Source organism: Emydura macquarii, unplaced genomic scaffold (assembly GCF_026122565.2).
Source record: "Emydura macquarii macquarii isolate MOO-44397 ecotype Brisbane River unplaced genomic scaffold, CSIRO-AGI_Emac_v2 contig_2863, whole genome shotgun sequence".
Lineage (NCBI taxonomy): Eukaryota > Metazoa > Chordata > Testudines > Chelidae > Emydura > Emydura macquarii.
This window is the reverse complement of record NW_027133000.1, coordinates 2,336,282-2,355,888: the sequence shown is the minus strand read 5'-3', so window position 1 is coordinate 2,355,888 and position 19,607 is coordinate 2,336,282. Positions and strand designations below refer to the sequence as shown.

At 41.6% G+C, this 19,607-nt stretch overlaps 1 protein-coding gene across 3 annotated transcripts in view; it reads left to right on the top strand.

Moving 5' to 3' along the window:
* The window catches only part of DKK2 (dickkopf WNT signaling pathway inhibitor 2), a 187,690-nt gene extending 169,758 nt beyond the window's left edge, over positions 1-17,932 (top strand). For all 3 annotated transcript variants that reach the window (XM_067568197.1, XM_067568196.1, XM_067568194.1), the window contains 3 exons: positions 14,735-14,885; positions 15,929-16,078; positions 16,643-17,932. In XM_067568197.1, the coding sequence (XP_067424298.1) occupies positions 14,735-14,885; positions 15,929-16,078; positions 16,643-16,893 (552 nt within the window). In that variant the 3' untranslated portion in view covers positions 16,894-17,932. The remainder of the gene's footprint in view (positions 1-14,734; positions 14,886-15,928; positions 16,079-16,642) is intronic.
* The last annotated feature ends 1,675 nt before the right edge of the window (positions 17,933-19,607 follow it).

The window sequence follows — 19,607 nt, the reverse complement described above, 5'->3', positions numbered from 1 at the left end:
GCTTTTGCTATGTTTTGGTGGACTTAGTACAAAGTAGGTGTATTGCATTAGCAGCACTTTGAACCCACATTGAATCACAGGGAAAGGCTATTAACTCTTCTTGTTTCCATGCTCTTGGCCCATTTGTAATTTCTTATGGCCATGACCGCTGATGATTATTATGTAGAGATGGGGCCAAACCAAAACCCCAGTTCAAAACACCCTCTTACTTCAGGAAAGTTCAGATCTGTATCCAGCCTGCGTGACTTGGGCCCTGTTGCAGAGTATACACATCCCATCTCCCCTGGTGGGGGATTTGGGGAGTGCATGGGGTGTCCCCGCAGATACAGTCTATTGGCTGTTTCCGGCCTCCCAGCCGTATGGCTCAAGGATCCAAGTCGGGATGGCAGCCCCGTTGGGCTAGGTGGCACAGCCTAGCAGCCAGAGTCAAAAGTAGTTGCCCAGGGCTATGAGGCCTGGCAGCCAGAATCATGGCCCATCATCCAAAGAGGGATGCGGGTGATAGCCAGGGGATAGGAGAACACAGACCCACCCATCTCCACCAAATCCCAGCCCATGACCCTGTTTGTGGGAGGGGTGGTCCCCACCCTGGTCAGCAGGGATCCCATCGCAACATACTGACCTGTCTCAGGCTGGAGATCCCACTCACCTCGTCCCCCTGGGCCACTTCCTAATGTGTCTCCTGCCGCTGCCACCCAGGCCTCATCGGGGTCTTCGGGTTCCCTGGCACCGGTAGCTCCCTAGGCGTCTGACTCTGGGCTGTCAGCTATGGGCCGTGGTGTCTGTTCGGATCTCTGGGACTTCTGGTTCCCTTCCACCAAGCATCTTTTCTCCTCAGGGGTCCATCTGGAATGAGCTGGGCTTCTCCGCTCATAATGTGTGTTTAACTCTTTCTTTCTTAGTGCGATCTGAGCACACCCCATCACACGTCATGGGGTATGCACACCCTGTCATAAGCCCATTTCTACTACTCTGAGATATTCTGTTTGGACAGGGTAAATTAAACATTGCAAGAAATGACCAAATCTATTTAGGGCTGGCCCCAGTACCACTCTGTCATTAATCATTTGCAAGGCGGATGCCTCCAGACTGAAGATTCTATTGCAGATTACACATGAGGTAGTTCAGGACCGTGTCACCAAGCTTCCAGAAATCCATTTAAAAGATAAAGAGGCAGTGATTTCACTCTGTTGCTCATTCACCTCACTTATATACTAACACAGGAGCAAGAGCGGGTCAAAAATGTTCCAAATTTCTTCATAGAAATTTCCAATTTGGACTTAAAAAAGAGAGGGGGACACTTTTTGCAAAAGTTTTGGAACATTTCCCTCCGTGGTTTATGACTGTCTCTAAATTGGAGTAAAGATTTTCCCACAACTTTCATCCTTAATTCTAGTGATGGAGCAGAATATTGACTTATAGGGGATGGACTGGAGAAGGATATAAAAGGGGTTGAAAAATTGACTTCTCCCCAGTTTCCAATCTATATTAATAAACTCCTTACCATAATGTTTGAGTACCTGCCTGAGGTTTAATTCCTGGTGCTTTGTGTGCCATAGAATCTGCTAGCTGCTAGTTTCCATCTGGATAGTATTTTTAAATGAATAAAAATACGTACTTCTAGCATTAATAGATCATGTATGAAAATTATTTTTGGCAACCCACTGTTCATCCATAGCCATAAACATGCGGATCAAAAAGCCAGAAAGATCATACTTGGGAAGAGATGATTAATAGCCAATTAGAGCCAAAATTGAAAAGCAAAACCAGCAGAAAGGGGTGGGAAAAAAGCAGAGATAAAATGACAAACAGACTGTTGAAAAGGCTGGATATGGAACAAAGCGTATACTAAAAAAACCTTAATCTTTCAAGAAGTCTTTGGTGAGGCCTTCAAAGATGACATAAAATCAAGAGATAAAGGCTTCTTGTCACAACTGATTTAGTTCTGTATGGCTGCTTTAAAAAATTACCTAATGTTACTTTGGTGCCCTCCATTATAATGCTGCTGCTGTTAGTTCATCAGCCAATATGAGCCACTCTGGTTGAGCCAAAGCCAGTAAAGGTTGGATCATACTGACTATTCCCCAATCTTGGAACATTTTTAACCTATCTCATCAAACATATCAATTTTAAAATGGAATAAAGGGCCCACTTTCAAAGTCGATGGACATAAATTAAGCTTGGATTCATGGATCCAGGCCCTGGGTTTGGAGGAGATCATGGATCCACAAAATGTACACCCAAAGTCTGAATGGGAGGCAATGCCATATAGTGAGGGGGGCCACAGGGCAGCAGGAGTGCCACAAGCACTATTGTTGTGTGTGCCCTTTGGCTGGATTGGATCTGGCACCCTCTGGGTGTATTTAGCTGCTAATACACCAGTTTAGCACTGAAGCTTTTGAGAAAGCATCTCTTTTTCCCTTGGCAGTGTCATATGCAGTCTGACTACACTCAAGCCATTCTTGTTAAATATGCAGATTAGTTAAAAGAGACTAGTAATTTATTTATAGTCTACTGGCTGGAATATGTCACAAGGACACAGGATAGAAAGGGCTGACTAGTAAATGCATTGCACTGGGAGCCGCAGTTCCTTCCCTGCTCCCCAGCAGTAGTATTTTAAAGCTGACTTGAAATACCAGCACTAAATTAGTATCCTCTGCCCTGCATTTTGATTCAGATACATTGGCCTTTGAGTATGTAGGGATGAAACCAAAGCTCCATCCATTCTCTGCCTCTCCTATCCACTCCTCATCCACATACCCCAGGGAGAGAGTAAGTGGGTGTTGGGGCTGCTTATCCTTATCTATCCAGCCCAAAGGTCCAGCTAGTTGTGCCTGAAGGGTCCTTATACTCTCTTACTCCTCTGGATGGGTGTGTAAACCAAGCCCTAACATGCTAGTTGAAACATGACATCTAACAGAGCCAGAAAGTGAGTGGGTGTGCGAAGGAAGAAAGCACTAGGAGCCCATTCTTCCAAAATACAACATGGACTAGTCATAGTGGCTGTCCCTATGCATGGTGGATGCACACTGCACTCAGTTCTTGGTAGTGTAATTGATACCACCCCTTCTTCCTGAGGCCCCATTGAGACACAGTGCCTCCAATAGCGCCGCTGGGTGGCATGTCTACACACTGCTTCTACCACAACTCCCATATAGTGTTGCCCATAGCATTTTAGTAAGAACTGGGAAAACCTGGTTTGTCAAATTTAGAATCCACGGAATACTTATGGGCTCTAGATTCAGAAGAGAACTCAAAACTTTAAGGTCCAAGTTTTATTTGGCTCTGGCAAAGCATGAGGTCTGGACTGCTGCACGTTTTTAAAATTTTATTCCACTGGTAGTTCTAGAAACAAGGTGAGAATTTCTCTCAAGCATGAATATTTATTTTCTGCATAAGACAGGTTTTCATTTAGTTAGAAATACATGGTTTTAAAATTTGTTTTCCTTGGAAAAACAGTGCTTTAAATTAAGGGGAAGAATGTTTTATGTAGCTCACTAAGTTTCATGGAACCCAAAACTTTTTTGAAAAGTTCTAGTGAAGTCATGTAACTCTCTTCCCCAATTTGGTGCATTTTTTTTCCAATTTATTATATTATCAGGAAGCTATTCACCCACAGAAGTAGCTACATTCATGTAAGTCAGTCCCATATAATGCTAATGATAATTAAACAACAACAGTGATTTCCATTCACCAACACAGTGGGAGTGTGATTTTTTCCCTGTACATAGAACAGGAAATGACTGTAGTTTATCAGATACTCTGGTGTCTTGTAATATGAACAAATGTCCACTAGGGATTAAGCTGAGATCACCAAACTCATTTTCACTTGTGACCTAATCAGGATTTTAATCCTGGTCTCCAGAGATGCAGCCCTAGTGCAACACCTGCATACAGTGCTGTCTATGCATAGCATGCAATTTAAGATTATCTTTAGGGATGGGCAAATTTGTGCTCTTGAAAGTTCAACTCAAAGCCAAACATTGTTGTGCTTGTGTGCTGCTAGAAGAGGCAATGAAAAAAGGAGCAGAAAAGGGGGAAAGAATAAGTATAAAGATGCTTCTTTTATCTTAGATGCACTGGATAGCACAGGCTTCCTTTTAGTTTTAAAAAAAAAAAAGCAGAGGCATTTTTGTTTTGTTTATTTTTAATTAACCATGAGAAACTAAAGACTAGAATGTGACTGGACTGCATATCGACATGGAGGAATGTGAGGGGGTAAGAACAATCACACCTCTGTGGGGGCTACGTGGACATTGGAATCTGGGGCATATGAGGAAGGAGATGCACAGCTTTCCCCTGAAGCAGGTGAGTGAGGGAGGTGTGAGGAATTAGTGGAGACTTGGCTCCAACCCCCCAACACATCAGCCAATACAGAAGGGTGCCATTATTTGCTATCAGAATAAGACAAAAGTAAATTACTAGTCCTTGGAGCAAAGAGGAAGGAAGGAGGGAATTGTGCCACAGCGGGCTGTCTTTTCCGAGACACAGTGCTTGCTGAGGCTATTGCTGAATCACTGCCGTTTATTCACAGTCCCTTACTAAAGGCCAAATCTAGCCCCAAGAATTTAAATTACAGGTGAAATATGGTTTGAGGATGTTGAACTAATTTTGTGAACCCAGAGAATAATTTGAATTCCAGTACATTTACACATCTATAATTATCTATAATGCAGACGTCTTCAAGGACAATGAAACAGCTAACTTTACAGGCAGTATTGCAGAACTTCAACAGAAAACATTCACACAAATGAGAGAGAGAGGTAACTTGGAGTCCATGTAATCAGTGAGTTCCTGGCATGTGCCAGTTTCTGATTCCGGTACCATAAACTAGCCCCTTCTATCTTGTAACTCGGCATTTATTCTTATTAGGCTTGAATCCAGGAAAGAACCAGTTGCTGTTGCTACTACTACTGAGTACTCTGATATGGAGTTGCTGTGGTGTATCACTTGAAATCAATTTCACAGTACAGTAGTTGGAGTGGGCAAAAGGACCCAGGAATGATTAGACTTCTAGGCTTCTTTCCTGAAATATTAGAGATGGAACAGAGTCAAAATTTGCATCTGTCCATGAAGAGGTTTGGGGCCAGTTACGCAAGCAGTTTGCTTGAATGACTTTGAGGGTTGCCTTCTACACCAATGCCATAGCAAGGAGCAGGAAAGGCAGAAAACTGAATGGAAAAGGAGAAAAAAGTGGACTAGTGTGGTGGAAACAAATACTGCACTGTTTGATGACTGTATTGTGTGACAGGAAGAGGGTCCCCCAAAACATAGGTAAATGGGGAACTAGCCAACTTCCCTTAAATAGACTTGCCTGCAGATATGGTACCTTTCTGCAGAACTGAATGAGAAATTGCTGTGAATGGAATCAGAAGGTGCAGACAGTACCATCATGTTCACAGCTCCCCATGAAACGGGTGCACAGTTGCTGGGGTTTTAAAATAAAAATTAATTCTTGTTATCCTAAAAGAAATTCTAGGTAGCATGATGGTGGTGGTGTTACTTCTCAAGTTGGCAGCCAGTTCCTACCTGCCCATGAAGGAGAGTAAAAGTGTCGGGTGGGGATAAGAACCCACTTATTCTCTTACATGGACCTGTGCCTCACTTACTGTTCCTTCACCCAGAATGGATGTGCAGGGAGTAGATGGGGAGGGATGAGGAATGAGGAGAGGCTTGGTTCCAACCCCCCAGCACACTGTCCAGCATAGCTGAGCTGGCATAGAGAGCTGTTGGGGAAGGGGGGGAATGGTTGGGATATTCTGGCACAGCAATGGGGTGAGGAGCAGGGAGCGAATGATGATTCAGAGGGCTGTCTGTGAGGCAGAAGGCTTGTGGGGCTCCTCATGGAGTGGGGCAGCACCTGCTTTCACTCATGGATAAGCAACACACAAAGTCTGGCCCTGTGTGTGTTGGCTGTACTGCCAGCTTTACAGCCAGCTACAGAGAGGGTAAGTTGAAAAGTTAAGGGGGTTATTGGTGCAAGAAAAGAATGTGAATCAGTGCCCCCCTTCGTAGCCTAGCTCACTCAGCCCCATTGACTTAAAGGGGCTTGCTTCTGCTGGCATAATCTGGGACTGAATGCGGTCCATCTCTTAATCCTCACCGCACTGCAGAGAGGTGGGTAAGTGTTATTACACCATTTTACAAAGTGAGGAAGAGAGGTTATGTGGTTGAGTCTGTGACTACTCACCAAGGGCCCATTCTAGCTACCATTGACGTCAGTGGGAGTTTTGCTGCCGTGGGAGCAGGAATGGCCAATCCCACAGCCAAGCTTAGCACTCAAACAATTCCTGGCTTGATCAGCCTCCCGCTGAACCTATGGCTTCTCTCTTTCTCTCGCTATCAAATTAAGGAAGAAAATGAGAGCTGAGCAAATGATTCGCAGCCAATAATTTTCTCAGAGGAATTAGCCTCATTTTATTCTTTGCAAAGGTCTGAGAGCAGATCATGATTTCTGCAGTGGATGAAGGATTGCCTGTCTGCATGCACACACTATCAACTTTACCAGAAGCAAAAACAATAGGCTTGTTCACCAGCAACTGTGCTTGCGTAAAGCTGAGAACTGGCAGTACAGTGAAGAAGCTGCATTGTCGCTAAAGACACACATCCTGTTTTTCACATTGCCTCAGCCAGTGCTTAATTTGTAATGAAAGAGGTGCTGAAGCTAAAGCAATTTACTACTTACCCAGAGGTGCCGGGGCTATGAGCTGCCAAGCCTAGAGGTGCTGGGGTCAGCCCTGGCAAGCCCTGGCACAAATTAAGCACTGCTGTTAGTGATAGTTCTTCCACAGCAATGAGAATGCTCTCACCCCGCTCAGGCCACTTCAGCCAGTCTCGTGCAGTTTTCTTAAGGAGCTCAGGTGGAGAATCTGCTCACTCAGAGAAAGCGGCAAATGGTGACATAGTGGATTTCCTCATGAGATATGCTGGACTAACGCTATGAACAGCATGTAGCCACACAATAGTCCTACATGCTCCATTCATTTCAAGAAAGACAGCAACTAGAATTTGACAGTGGCAGAGTGGCCACTTATTTGCAGCTTGTCTGAGCTTCCTTTTATACATGAATTCAAATTCTTTTAGGGGTAAGGAGCTGGGCAGAAAGGGGACAGTTCAGGGCAAAAATACCAAATCTGTTCAGAAAAATATATGGGCTGAGGCATTTGTTATTGCTTGTGTGATGGGGTATTCACCCCATACCAGTCCTGAATGGGTTACAGTGGCACAGATAGGGACAATTAACTGTATCGGTGCACTATCTGGAAAGACAGTCTTTGCTCACCTGGCTGGCTGAGCAATATAAGAGCCTGCAAGGCTTTATAAAGGAGCAATTGCACATGAAGCGGTGGCTGCTCCAAAGGATGGTGAGTCCTGCGACAGGGAACAGTCACCAGGCACAGGAAATACATAAGATGGACCCTGCGGACAACCCAGACGCACTCCTTTGGAGAAGGTAGCTGGAGGTGTGGGCTGGGGCAAGGAGAACTGGGCCCTGTGTCTAGCGCCCTATTTGACTGGGCAGATGCACGTGGCCTATATGGCTTTAACAAATGAGCAAGCAAGAATATGAATTGGTAAAGTGGCCATTTTGGATTGGGTGGACCAATCCACTAAAAAATATAGACAGAAATTTCAAACTACAAGATTGATGGGGGAGTCTAGCCCTAAGGTTTTGCCCAGAGGCCGACAGACGGGGCCATCCATTGGCTGAGGCCTAACACCCAGACTGCAAGGGAAATAATGGACATTCTGATCCTTGACTAGGTTTTACAGAGCCTGCCCAAGAACACCCGAGTATGGATCAGGTAGCATCAGCCTGCCACACTGGACTTGGACTTCACTGTTAAACTGACAGAAGAATTCATAGAGGCGGACCTCCTCTGGAAAGGGCTGACCATATAGGAGGTCGAAACAAAGTAGTAGCCAGATTGCCACACTTCGTGACATTGGGCTCAGATTCGAGCCCATTCAAGAAGCTGTATGGTGCCACAGGCCCCAAGCTGGAGGAAATAAACCTAAGTGTGAGAAAATACTGAAACTGGAAGAAGATAGGTTGGTAAACACTGGAGCTAGGACAAGCCATTAGGAAAGGAAAGAAAGTGGAGTGCCGTGAGAAACAGAGGGGAAGGAGAAGAAAAATATGGAAACAGAGGCAGAAGAAACAAATACCCCAAGCCTGGTAGCCAGGGTTGAGAAGTCATCAGAAATCCCACGCGTGCACACACACACACTGCACACACCAGAACACCGAAAGGAAAGAGCCCAGACATAGTTTGGAGGGTTGGGAGAAACAGGCACCCTGAGCAACCGGGTGGTAGAAGGTTGGCCACAGGCCCCACCACAATTGTGTGGGTGACCTCTGCCCATCAACTGCAATTTCTGTGGGTGAAGAATGAATGGACCCCACGAGGGGACCCCAGATGACCATCGTGGGGGTGAGGAGAAACAAGGGAGGAAGAGCCAGAGCAAAGAAAAAAACAGGACCAGCAGATACGAAGGGAAGGTGAGTGACAGAGAGCTGGGAACCAGCAAATAAACCAGCACTCTCATCACTTGAACACCAATTAATTCCCCGCAGGGAGGACCTAATTAGTTGATTAGAATGAACTGGGGGAGGACTAGTGAGCAAATTGCCCATTGATGAAGGAAGTATACGAAGGCAAAGCAAGGAAGCACAGGGAAAAGAGGCAGGCTAGCAGAGCTAGAACTAGGAAGGATCTCTTGAAAGAGAGAGAGCTTTTCCCACTTGTCTCCTTGGCAGAGAACTGAGGAGAAACTGAAACTGTAAATGACTATGGTGTATGAATCCGTTAGGTAGTGGGAAGAGAAAATAAAAGTAAACTGCACTGGGGTGTTTAACAACTGAAGGTCTCCCAGTCTGTGTAGACAGAGCAGAAGACAGGAGCTGGACATCGCCCTGTCACAGCTTATACAAAAAGTGGAAAAATAAGGGTTAGTTTTCCACCACAAACTATGTCCTGATGCTTTCAGCAAATACTTCTGATGTTTTCAAAACTAAAAATAATCCACTTTTGTTGTTTTTGCCATGACCCCTTTGTGATTTCCCCTGAATATTCCCATGATTCATTCACAGCCCTTGGCATTATGAATGCAGCAAAATTACTCTTTCAGGGAGGCCTCTTTTTAGAGCTGACTTCCATGCCTCAGCTGAAACAGGATAGTCCTTGAGGGCTGATCCACCTGAATGCCACAACACAGACTGTGAAGGATGCACTTTCCAGCAATACCCTCTCGAAAGCAAAATTGCACAGTCCTCAATCCCAGCAGTACCACAAACATAAGTCCTTGGAGTGTGGTTTCTAGACACCAAAATCAGCAATAGCGATTACAAATAGACTCACACTAGACTGAAACTGTGGGCAGGGGTGGAGATGGAGGAGAGCAACAAACAGTGTAAAATAAAGTTTCTGTTATTAGATTTAATAATGCAACTTGAGCTTCCATCTCCCTGTCATAGATCCAATCTGCATTGTTCTGTGGATTTATTGAATTGACCAAGCCTAAAGTTGGGCTGAAAACATGAAAGAAGTATATCTAAACATAGCTGCAGTGAATGTTGAATATTATCTATCAGTTTATTCACTGAAGCTCCTGTACAGTCAGAGCTGTGCTTAGTGGATGGACATTTAAAGCCATTGAGAGTAACGGTATCCATGGCAGAGGAGTCTTAAGGTCTGTGGTGCAGCCAGCTGCTCTTTGTACAGCTGGCCATAAGTGCTGGCCTAGTGGGGGAAGGAAGACTTGGAGGGTGGATTATGGCTCTGCCTCTGCCCTGCCCCTTTTGGGTTAATTTGCACCTTGATGGATACTGGAGGAAGCTGTCCCCCAACTGCAAGGACTGTGCTCGTCCCTTGTCCTTGTGTGGGGTGGGAGGATCCTGGCTCTCAGCCCCCTGCATAGCCATGCAAGGGCAGGTACACTCAATCTACCTCTGAATTATTACTTTGTTTCCTGACCCCAGAAGTCAGTTTTGTGAACTGTCATCAAGCTCAATCAAGCTCACTACTTGAATCAGCCTTCACATTTTTCACAGCAAATTAACTCAGCACAGGGTAGTAGAGCAGCTCTGCTAATTCACCATTGTGTGAAAAAATACATTTTCCATGATGTGTATAATTTGATTGTTTAAAGATATATTTATAAACTGGCTCAGCCATTGTTGGTAATAGTACATTTTGTAACACAGTGAAAAATCCCATCTCAGGCATTAAATTATTCCCACTCATTTGACACATCAGTGGAGAACAGCTGGCTCTCTTAAAACCAGTATCTCCAGGCAGATTGTTATAATAAAGACAAAACTCTACCCATAAAAACTATAAGGCTGTGAAGTGACACAAATCAACAGAATGTAGAAAATTGAAAGCTGAGGCTGATGCTCTGTTCACTTCCCTCACTATGTTATATTTAAAAAAAGTAAAAATAAACCAACAAAAAATGATATGCAAAAAGATTTGGTTAACTTTTTAATTAAAAAGATACTCTTGATTATCTTTGCACTCCGTAGTGGCATTTCCTGCTTAACTGAAATCAGGAAGTACCCTACTGGAAATCTCACAAGAAAACCAGTTAGTTCTCAAGGGCTTTCTAGGCAAATTCCTAGGTCAAAGGGGCTGAGATAACTTCAGATAAGTACTTTAACTTTAAGTTTTGCCAAACCAAATCATGACAGTACCTGGTGGAGGGTCTGATTTATGCGGGAATTATAGCTTGATTAAGCAAAGACTAAAGGGAGCATATACTGAAGGGGTAAACATGAAAGGAAAGACTTCCTGTGGTCCTTGAGTAGGAAGGCGGATGCAAAAGTACCTTTTACCTTCCTCCGCAATCCCCATGGATAGGGGCAGTTCAAGAGCTCAAGAAGCATGGCCCACAGTCCACTGAGGCCAACTTGGAGTTTCCCAGGACTTGAAAGGCATTGGGTTATATCCAGTAAGCACTGAGATTGCTCTCATCATATACCCTTGAGAGCAAGTGCTTGGAGAGAAGAAGAGGGCCATGGCTCCATACCCCATATTGTACCAGCCTGCAATGCTGGCTATGCTTGTTGTACGAGGCTGCATCCTTTTCCTGCATGCTTGGAAGCTCAGAGAGGGATTGTGCTCCCTGAAATTCCTAGGTAGGCACTAGAAAACCAAGCCAGGTTGGTTTAGGGAAATCAGATGTAGATATCCCATACAGTAAGGAGTAGAATGTGGAAGCTTCTGTTTAAATGCATCCCCCTCATTTAAATTACCAAATTTCAGTCAGCCAAAGCACCTTCTCTTCCTTCACTCTCCATGAAGCAGCAGTGTCAGCTTCTGAGGCAGCTACAAGGGAGAAGGAATAAATGCCACTAAGTAAAGACTGGTAAATTCAAATTTTCAAAAATTATTTTTTATTACTGCATGTTCATATTTTAACAAATGGCCTTTTTAATATTGCATGTTGTGCAGGGAGCTAATTATTTGGTTGGGAAACAAGCTTTGGGAATCAAAGATGTAATTTGCAGCTCATGTAGGCATAACTGATCTAGCTTTAATCTAGTTACCATGGCTAAAAAAAGCAGTGAAAACAGCAGCACGGGCTTCAGTTCATAGGTTGCAAAAGCCTGTCCAGTCCCCTTGGGAACCTATTTGTATATCTGTCCTCACTGAACCCCATGTCACCACATTTAAAGGTCTAGAAAACATGACCTGTGAGGGAAGATTGAAAAAATTAGGTTTGTTTAGTCTGGAGAAGAGAATACTAAGGGAGACTGCAACAGTTTTCAAGTGTATGAAAGATTGTTACAAGGAGGAGGTAGAAAAATTGTTCTTGTTAACCTCTGAGGCTAAGACAAGAGACAATGGGTTTAAATTGCAGCAAGGGCAGTTTAGATTGGATATTAGGAAAATATTCCTAACTGTCAGGGTAGTTAAGATGACAGCCATGGAGACTGAAGTCCTCTATTTATTCCAAGCAAAATGTAACAATGCAAGCCTTCCCACTCTGTCCTCTTAGCAATGTGACTTAATCTTGTTCTGGAGTGGCCATCATGCCTGTTCAATTATTGACTTCTCTGCTGTGATTGACAGCCAGAGTGCCAACTGTGATTTTTGTGAAGTGGCATAAGAACATTAGTTTCAACAGTCATTTACTGTAAGCTACTGAAAGGCCATCAGATAGCTAAACTTTGTCACTGCCAACCTGAGCTGGATTTTACCTGGTGATTTTGGGATGAAAATCTTTTTATTACATTATAATTCTCAAAAAATGTACAGTAACAATTTCTGCAAGATACACCTGAAAGTGTTGCTTTGGTTTGGCATCTAAGTATGCATGCCTTATTTGGGGATTTTAAATAGAGCACCTTTACAAGAGAGGTAATAGTGATGTAACAAACCGTGTGGTAGGCCAGGGCATTTGTCAACCATGTACAGCATCGGGGAATACTTTTTTTTTTTTTTTTTTTTAAAGCCATTCAAGGGATTAAAGGAAAACTGCATCCAGGTTTCTTGCCAACAAGGCATGCCCATATTTTTAAACAATGTGATTGTGTGGGGCATGATGACAGTTTAGGGACCAAAGTACTTTCAATCAGTTCATCTGGTTTATGTTTGTGTGTCTCTCAGAATTATCCAAGTTTATATTCATTACAGAAGGGCCACGTAGAAAAGAGATTATGTTGTACAGCACCCAGCACAACAAGGCCCCACTGCCAGCTAAGCCTTTTAAATGCTACCATGTTGCAAATATATATCAGTAGTAATATAGAGACTGGCTGAAATAAGATACACCCTTTGTGATGAGTAACAATAAACCTGATAGTAAATACTTGTCATTAAATTGGCATCCCCAAAATACCTGTGTATCCCTGGCCACTGTAAACAATTCACTGTGGAATCATTCCTCAAAGATGCATCTTCAGATGGCAGTAGTATCCTAGGAATAGCCACTGGAACATCTAGTCAGTATTTTCATGTTGCAAAGTCACTTCTGACCAGAAGAACAATAAGTAATGCACTACTGTCAAAAATATGGTGGTGCCCCTGGGTCAAGAGAATAATGCAAGAAGCAACAGCAAGACTCCCATTTAGCTTGCCAGACCTCTTGATTTGTCTGTTCTGGGCAGAGCTGGTCAAATTTTTTTAAACAAAAAGTTTTGTCATCAAAAAACGGTCTTTTTTTCTAAAACAAAAATTGTCATGAAACATTGTCAACATAGTCTAAATTTTTCATTTTTAGCAAAGAAAAAAAGAATTTTTAATCAATTTTTTAAAATCAAAATAATTTTTTCATGTACTGAAGACCAGTATATTTATCAAAACCCATGTTTGTGGTAAACAAATAATTGTGTTAATAATTTTGATTGTGTTTTCAGTAAAAATTTTGGGGCAAATGATTAAAAAAATTCTTCAACATTTTTGACAGTTGTTGGGAAACTAATTTTTCTCTCCGCACTGGTTCTAAGAGACGTGTTAATATCCAAAAAAAATCCAATAATATCCCAAATCCAAAAAGTTAAATAGAAAATTAAATAAAACCTTGTGGAAAGTCTTGAATTAATTCATGCAAGATAACAAAACAATATATATTTTTTTGTGTAAGTGAAAGGATAATTTAATAAGCACTAACCAGATGCAGCAGTGAGGCACAATTACAGCTGCTTAAGAGCCAGTGATAGGATTCCTGGAATGTGCTGGGGTCCTTATGTGGGGCTCATGGAAACATTATGTCTAATCTGAAAGGACGAAGCTTCTTTTTCTCTTTCCTTAGGGCCATATTCTGCTATTCGCTCATAAAAGAAGTGTCAGAGGGGACATCTTAGTGGAAAAGAATTATGGTTTTGATGAGTACAGGAGTGTTCTTTCCTTAGTGGCAGTTCGGACTGGTGTGCCTGCATGAGAGAGAGAACTCAGACTGTGTGTGTTTGTGTTGTATACTGCGAAGGATAATAGGGATGTTGTTATTAGTTAGTAGAGAGAATTTAGGGACCAAGGTATGAGAAAGTTGGAAATGAGGTAAAAATAGAGTATCCAGGTGAAAATGATAGGCATCAATGGGAGCAGTGTGTATGCAAAAGAAGAATTTGTACTAATGTGGGAGTATTCAGTGTAAAGATCATGAGCTTATGGGAAAGGTCTCTCCAACCACGTTCTTGACCATGACTTTGGAACCATTCAAAGTAAAGATGCCACCTAAGTATTTAGCCCAGATTTTAGATAAGATCCAGTACAGAGGACACTGTGGGGAATTTTCCTACTTCCAGGTGGATCTCCAGCAACGATTAAACTGCTCATTCCTTACTTTGGATTCTTGAGGTTTTTTGTATAAATTGCATGCTTCAATAACTTGGAATGCATTAAAATATAGGTCAGATTCTCTCTTGCACCAAGATATGCTTGATGTAAGAAGGAGTAAGGCTATCAGGGAGCTCATTATGGCTCTCTGATTCTTAAGTTGCCACAATTCTAACATCAGCTAGAGCAGCCTATGGGCTGCTCTAATTTACAAAATATGGCCATAGTCCCTGAAGGACCATATGCCAGCTGTGAATTACTGTAGAGAAGTAAATCTTTATTCCACTTCCTTGCGGCCCCTTCTTGGATCTGATAAGTACTCCCCCCTCCTGAACATATCTCCCACATTTAGCTTTTCTTGCTCTCATTTCTCTGTTATGATGTGAAATATATGAATTAAGAATGATTATTAATTATTAGTTTATTTTAACTCTTACTTTTTTTCTGACCAGGCATACCCGTGCACTAATGATAAAGAATGTGAAGTTGGGAGATACTGCCATAGTCCTCATCAAGCTACTTCAGCCTGCATGATCTGCAGAAGGAAAAAGAAGCGTTGCCACAGAGATGGCATGTGCTGCCCTGGGAACCGCTGTAATAATGGTACTTAAGCAGCTCTTCTTATTACCTTTTATAAATGACAATGACTGGTTTAATGGCATAAATTGAGAACATATGCAAGCAGAAGACATGTCTAGTAGTATTTCTATTTGGGTTACCACAATTCCTTCTTCAGACCAATGGGAAACCTCTGAAAAATGTGTAACAACACCGAGCCTGTATAATTATGTCATGTCCTTTCTTCCTTGTAATTAGAAGAGATTCAGTGATTTTGCTCTGCTAGTAAGAAACCTAAGACATGATTTTCAGAACTGTGAAGGCAACTGTCTGACTAATTTGTGGGTGCAGTTATTCTGACTGCCTGCTCAGACTGTATTTGCATGTGGCAATAGGAAGTTTGATGCATAACTAGCCATTTAATGTGTAGTCAAAAGTGAAATTAGACTGGATAGATTCATGACTCTTGTGTTAATGCAGCGCTTTTGTGTTTCACACTAGTACAATATCAATGAATTTTCTTTAATGTCATAGTACATTTCTATTCATTTAACATTTTGTGATCCACCACTCTGACCCCCATTTTTTTAGCTTTTTAGTTTTTTTTAACCAAACCTGTATTTCATGACTAAACTACTGGTGGCTGACAGATTACTTTTACTGAAAAAGAATGATTGTCCAGTTTGCTACTGAATCAGTGAATTAATCCATATTTTAAGTAAAGGGTCAAATTCATCCATGTCATGACCCCACTGCAATCACTCCTTGGATGTTATAACTTAATCTTGTTATTGTTTATATTGCCATAGTGTCTAGATGCCCCAACTGAGATTGGAGGTCCTATTGTAAGAGACTGTCCTATCCCAAAATGCCTAGAATTTAAATCAACAAGACAGATGGGGCCGGGAGGGGAACACACAGGCACAGAGAGGTGAAGTGATCTGCTCACGATCAGTAGCTGAGCTGTGAACAGTACTCAGGTCTCCTGAATTTCAGTTCAGTGCCCTATCGACTGGACAACACTGCCGCTCAATCTCTACCACATCCTTCTAACAGGCCTTCCCATTTCTAACATCTCATTCTCATAGGTATTTGCATACCAGTAACTGAAAGCATCCTTACTCCTCACATCCCTGCTCTGGAAGGGCCTCGCAACAAGAAAAACGGTCTTTATTCTAGCAAGGACTTGGGTTGGCAGAATCTTGGGAGACCACAGTCCAAGCTGTCACATATCAAAGGTAAGATTGCTTTTGCAGTACCATCCCATTCATTCACCTCACTGTAGCAAGACAAGATACAACAATGTAGGCCAGACTGACTTACAATAATCTGCTATGAAATCTTGGGAGGTCTGGAATTGTCATCATTCACAGACCACAAACAGTATTATACCAATTTGCTTTTATATGTCAGTCACAGACTCTGTGCTTGGACTAGCGTTTGTTTCCTTTACTGTAAGCAATGTGTCAGGTATGGTGTGAAAGTGTATTTTCCAGTTGTGCAGTTTGTGCTGGCTGCATCTTACCTACCTTGTAATGATCACGCGTTATGTAACACATGCCTTTGTGACACAAGGCTTCAGTAGTTAAATTTCTCCTTATCAAGCCTTACGGTAGATCGTATCGATATCCTCCTTGCACCTGTCTAGCTAATCCCACCACACATATTGGTTTTTATGTACTTCAGATAACTGCTGATTAGCATCATAGCCCCTCTTTCTTAGTCAACTTTGAGCCAAACTATTATGAATCTATATTTTCACTCTGTCCCAGGCGCTGAAATATTTTGGTTGCTTTTCTTAGGGCATGAAGGAGACCCCTGCTTACGCTCATCAGACTGCATTGAGGGGTACTGCTGTGCTCGCCATTTCTGGACCAAAATTTGCAAACCTGTGTTGCATCAGGGGGAGGTGTGTACCAAACAGCGCAAGAAAGGCTCCCACGGCTTGGAGATTTTCCAGCGATGTGACTGTGCTAAAGGGTTGTCTTGCAAAGTATGGAAAGATGCCACCTACTCTTCTAAATCAAGACTTCATGTATGTCAGAAAATCTGAATGAGCTTCGGGAAAATGTTACTAACAGACTGTGAATCTGTGTATTTAATGCATTGCAGCATGGTGGGAGATGAGGATTGTAAATAAAAACAGAATGGGTAAAGAAATGATTGGGGTAGGAATAGAAATCACCCCCAACTGCATTTGTTTTGAACTGGAGATGGATACAATTGCAGCTGGCGCTTTTCCATTATGCAATTTCTTTGTGTAAATAATTTTGACAGTTTGTGGAAAATGCTATTATAAAAAAAGCACAATGGAAATTATTGACATTTACCAAGCTGCATGGTCCCATGACTTTTCAAGAGCTCAGTGTTAGGGGTGGTATAGGTTTCCACCATGGTAATTACTATTAAATAAATTGTATGCAGCATATTCCAACACAAAGCAGTGCTTTATAGGAAGACTTTTTCTGTTAACACATTATTGGCTACTAAAATATAAGTGATAAATCGCAGCTGTTAGAGATGGGAATAAAATTTACTGTGAATGTCCACACACCTTGACTATCAGGGCTGTCACTTGAAAAAGGGAAAGCACTCCTGCAGGGCAAGAGTACTGAATTTTGCAGCCCCAGTGGGAATGGCAAAATCTCACCACACAGTGATTCCAAGACACCAGTGGCAGTTCTTCTGATCAGAGGCATTTAAACAGGGTTTTTTGTTTAATATATATATATATTTCTATAAATATTTAAACAGAAATGCCTTAATCTTCAGTTACTATAATTAATAGCTTGTATTTGTTTCGGTATACTGCTAGCATAATGGGGCTGAGCAGATAAGACAAAATATGTGCATGATGATTCCAGAACGATACACATTCAGTTGCTCATAAACCTAGTAAATATACTTTTCTTGCCAGAACATGCTTGCATTATGATTGGTTCCATAAAAGTGATTTTTTGGAAAAATTATGAAGAGCTGAATATGGAGGATTATAACAGAAATTGTTTTGCAATCTTAACTATAACAGATGCTGCCTGCATCTGCTACAATTAGATTGTATGCTAATAAATTAATTTTTTATACTATAACAGTAACAATAGGCTTTTAGTGTAAATCTGGTTCTTCTTTGGTTTGAAGAAGCTAAAATGGATTGGATTCACCTTACACAGTCAGCAAAAAAATAAGAGAAGTTGACTTTTGCAAGCATCTCATCGCCACTCCTAAAGGAATAGACATTGACATGTGATACAGTCAGATGACATGCTGAGAGCCATCATGTGATGTGACACAACAGTTCAGACTGAAAAGAGAACAAGTTCTGGTTGAATGCATTCTAGGAGTTTGGATATTATTGTGCACAATGGGTTCTCATTGATTCCAGTGGCTAAAGAAATCTGTTAACATAACCATATCCTGCTGGTGAACTGGCTAAAAGGAAGGATGTCCACCATCTGACTTCTCTCCTAATGTCTTTGCACCTCTTCTTACTTTACTCTCTTATTTTAAAGGACGTTATCTGTGTAAACATAAGCAGAGACTGGAGTTTCTTTAAAAAACATCTGATTATATAATTTACTTACTGAATTATCTGTTTCCACATTTTATAAGACAATGGCTCTCTCCTCTGGTAAACCAGTTCCAAACAGCTTGGGTACAGCAGTGAGTAGTTTACTTTAATTTTGAAGACCAACTTTTGACTTTTTCTCCCTCTCTTTATAGCACCTTTTCCCAACCTTGCATTTCAGCACTAGTGCCTTTTGTACAAATAATGGTTTATATACATCTGACTCAAACTCTCCAACTGGAAATCAGACCCGAATGACATTTCCTGTATCATTGATAAGAATCTAAATTCCAACATATATACTAGATTAAGGAGAATGATTTATAGGCTAATATTTTTCATATCCAAGCCAGTTTTCATTGTTCTAAAGGGAATGGTCTGTAGAGATAGGTTCTTGTATTCCTTAAAAATGATAATCTAAGTCTGATCTCACTGCCACAAGTGCTACATTGCTGCAATTCCAGTGACTTCAATGGAGTTACATCAGTGCAACCGAGAACGGAAATAAGGCTTGGAAAGTGAATAATTTCAACAGAACAACTGAAATATAGAGGCCAGTTCTGAAATCCTTTCTTACACCAAAACAGCACATACTCATAAGAGCCATCTCACTGACTTCAGTTGGTCTACTGGCATGAGTAAGTGACACTCAATGTGATTAACAGGTTGCAGAATTGGCCCCCCAGTGATTTGCATCTTACGTGCTGACTTCTGCATAAACTCCTCCTCTCACCACAAAACTTAGTATTTGGAGTAATTTATTTACAGGAAACGTTTAATGAGATGTATTTTCTTATAGAGATATTGCTTACAAAAAGCTTTGTAGCAGAATATATGTGCAGCCTGATGACTTTGTAATTTAGAAAAATAATGTATAATAAGATTAAATATATTAAATGTCCTTTTTCACCAAAATATTTTACCCATATTCCTTGCCTGCTGGTTAAGTGTAGGTCTTTATCAAACGGGTGGATTGAAAGGTGTACTCCATATTGTCAAAAAAATCATTAGTCAGGCCCCAAAATCATGAGATTGGCTTACAAATCATAAGATTTTTTTTAAATTGGGTTCTTTTGATTTGTCTTGTGGTTTCTGAATTTTAGAATGCATTTGTTTCATGTTTGCATGGGGCTTTTTTAAGAACCTTGAGGGCTAGAAATATTTTTTTAATGAAAGCCTAGATTTTCAGTCATTTTCTTGAC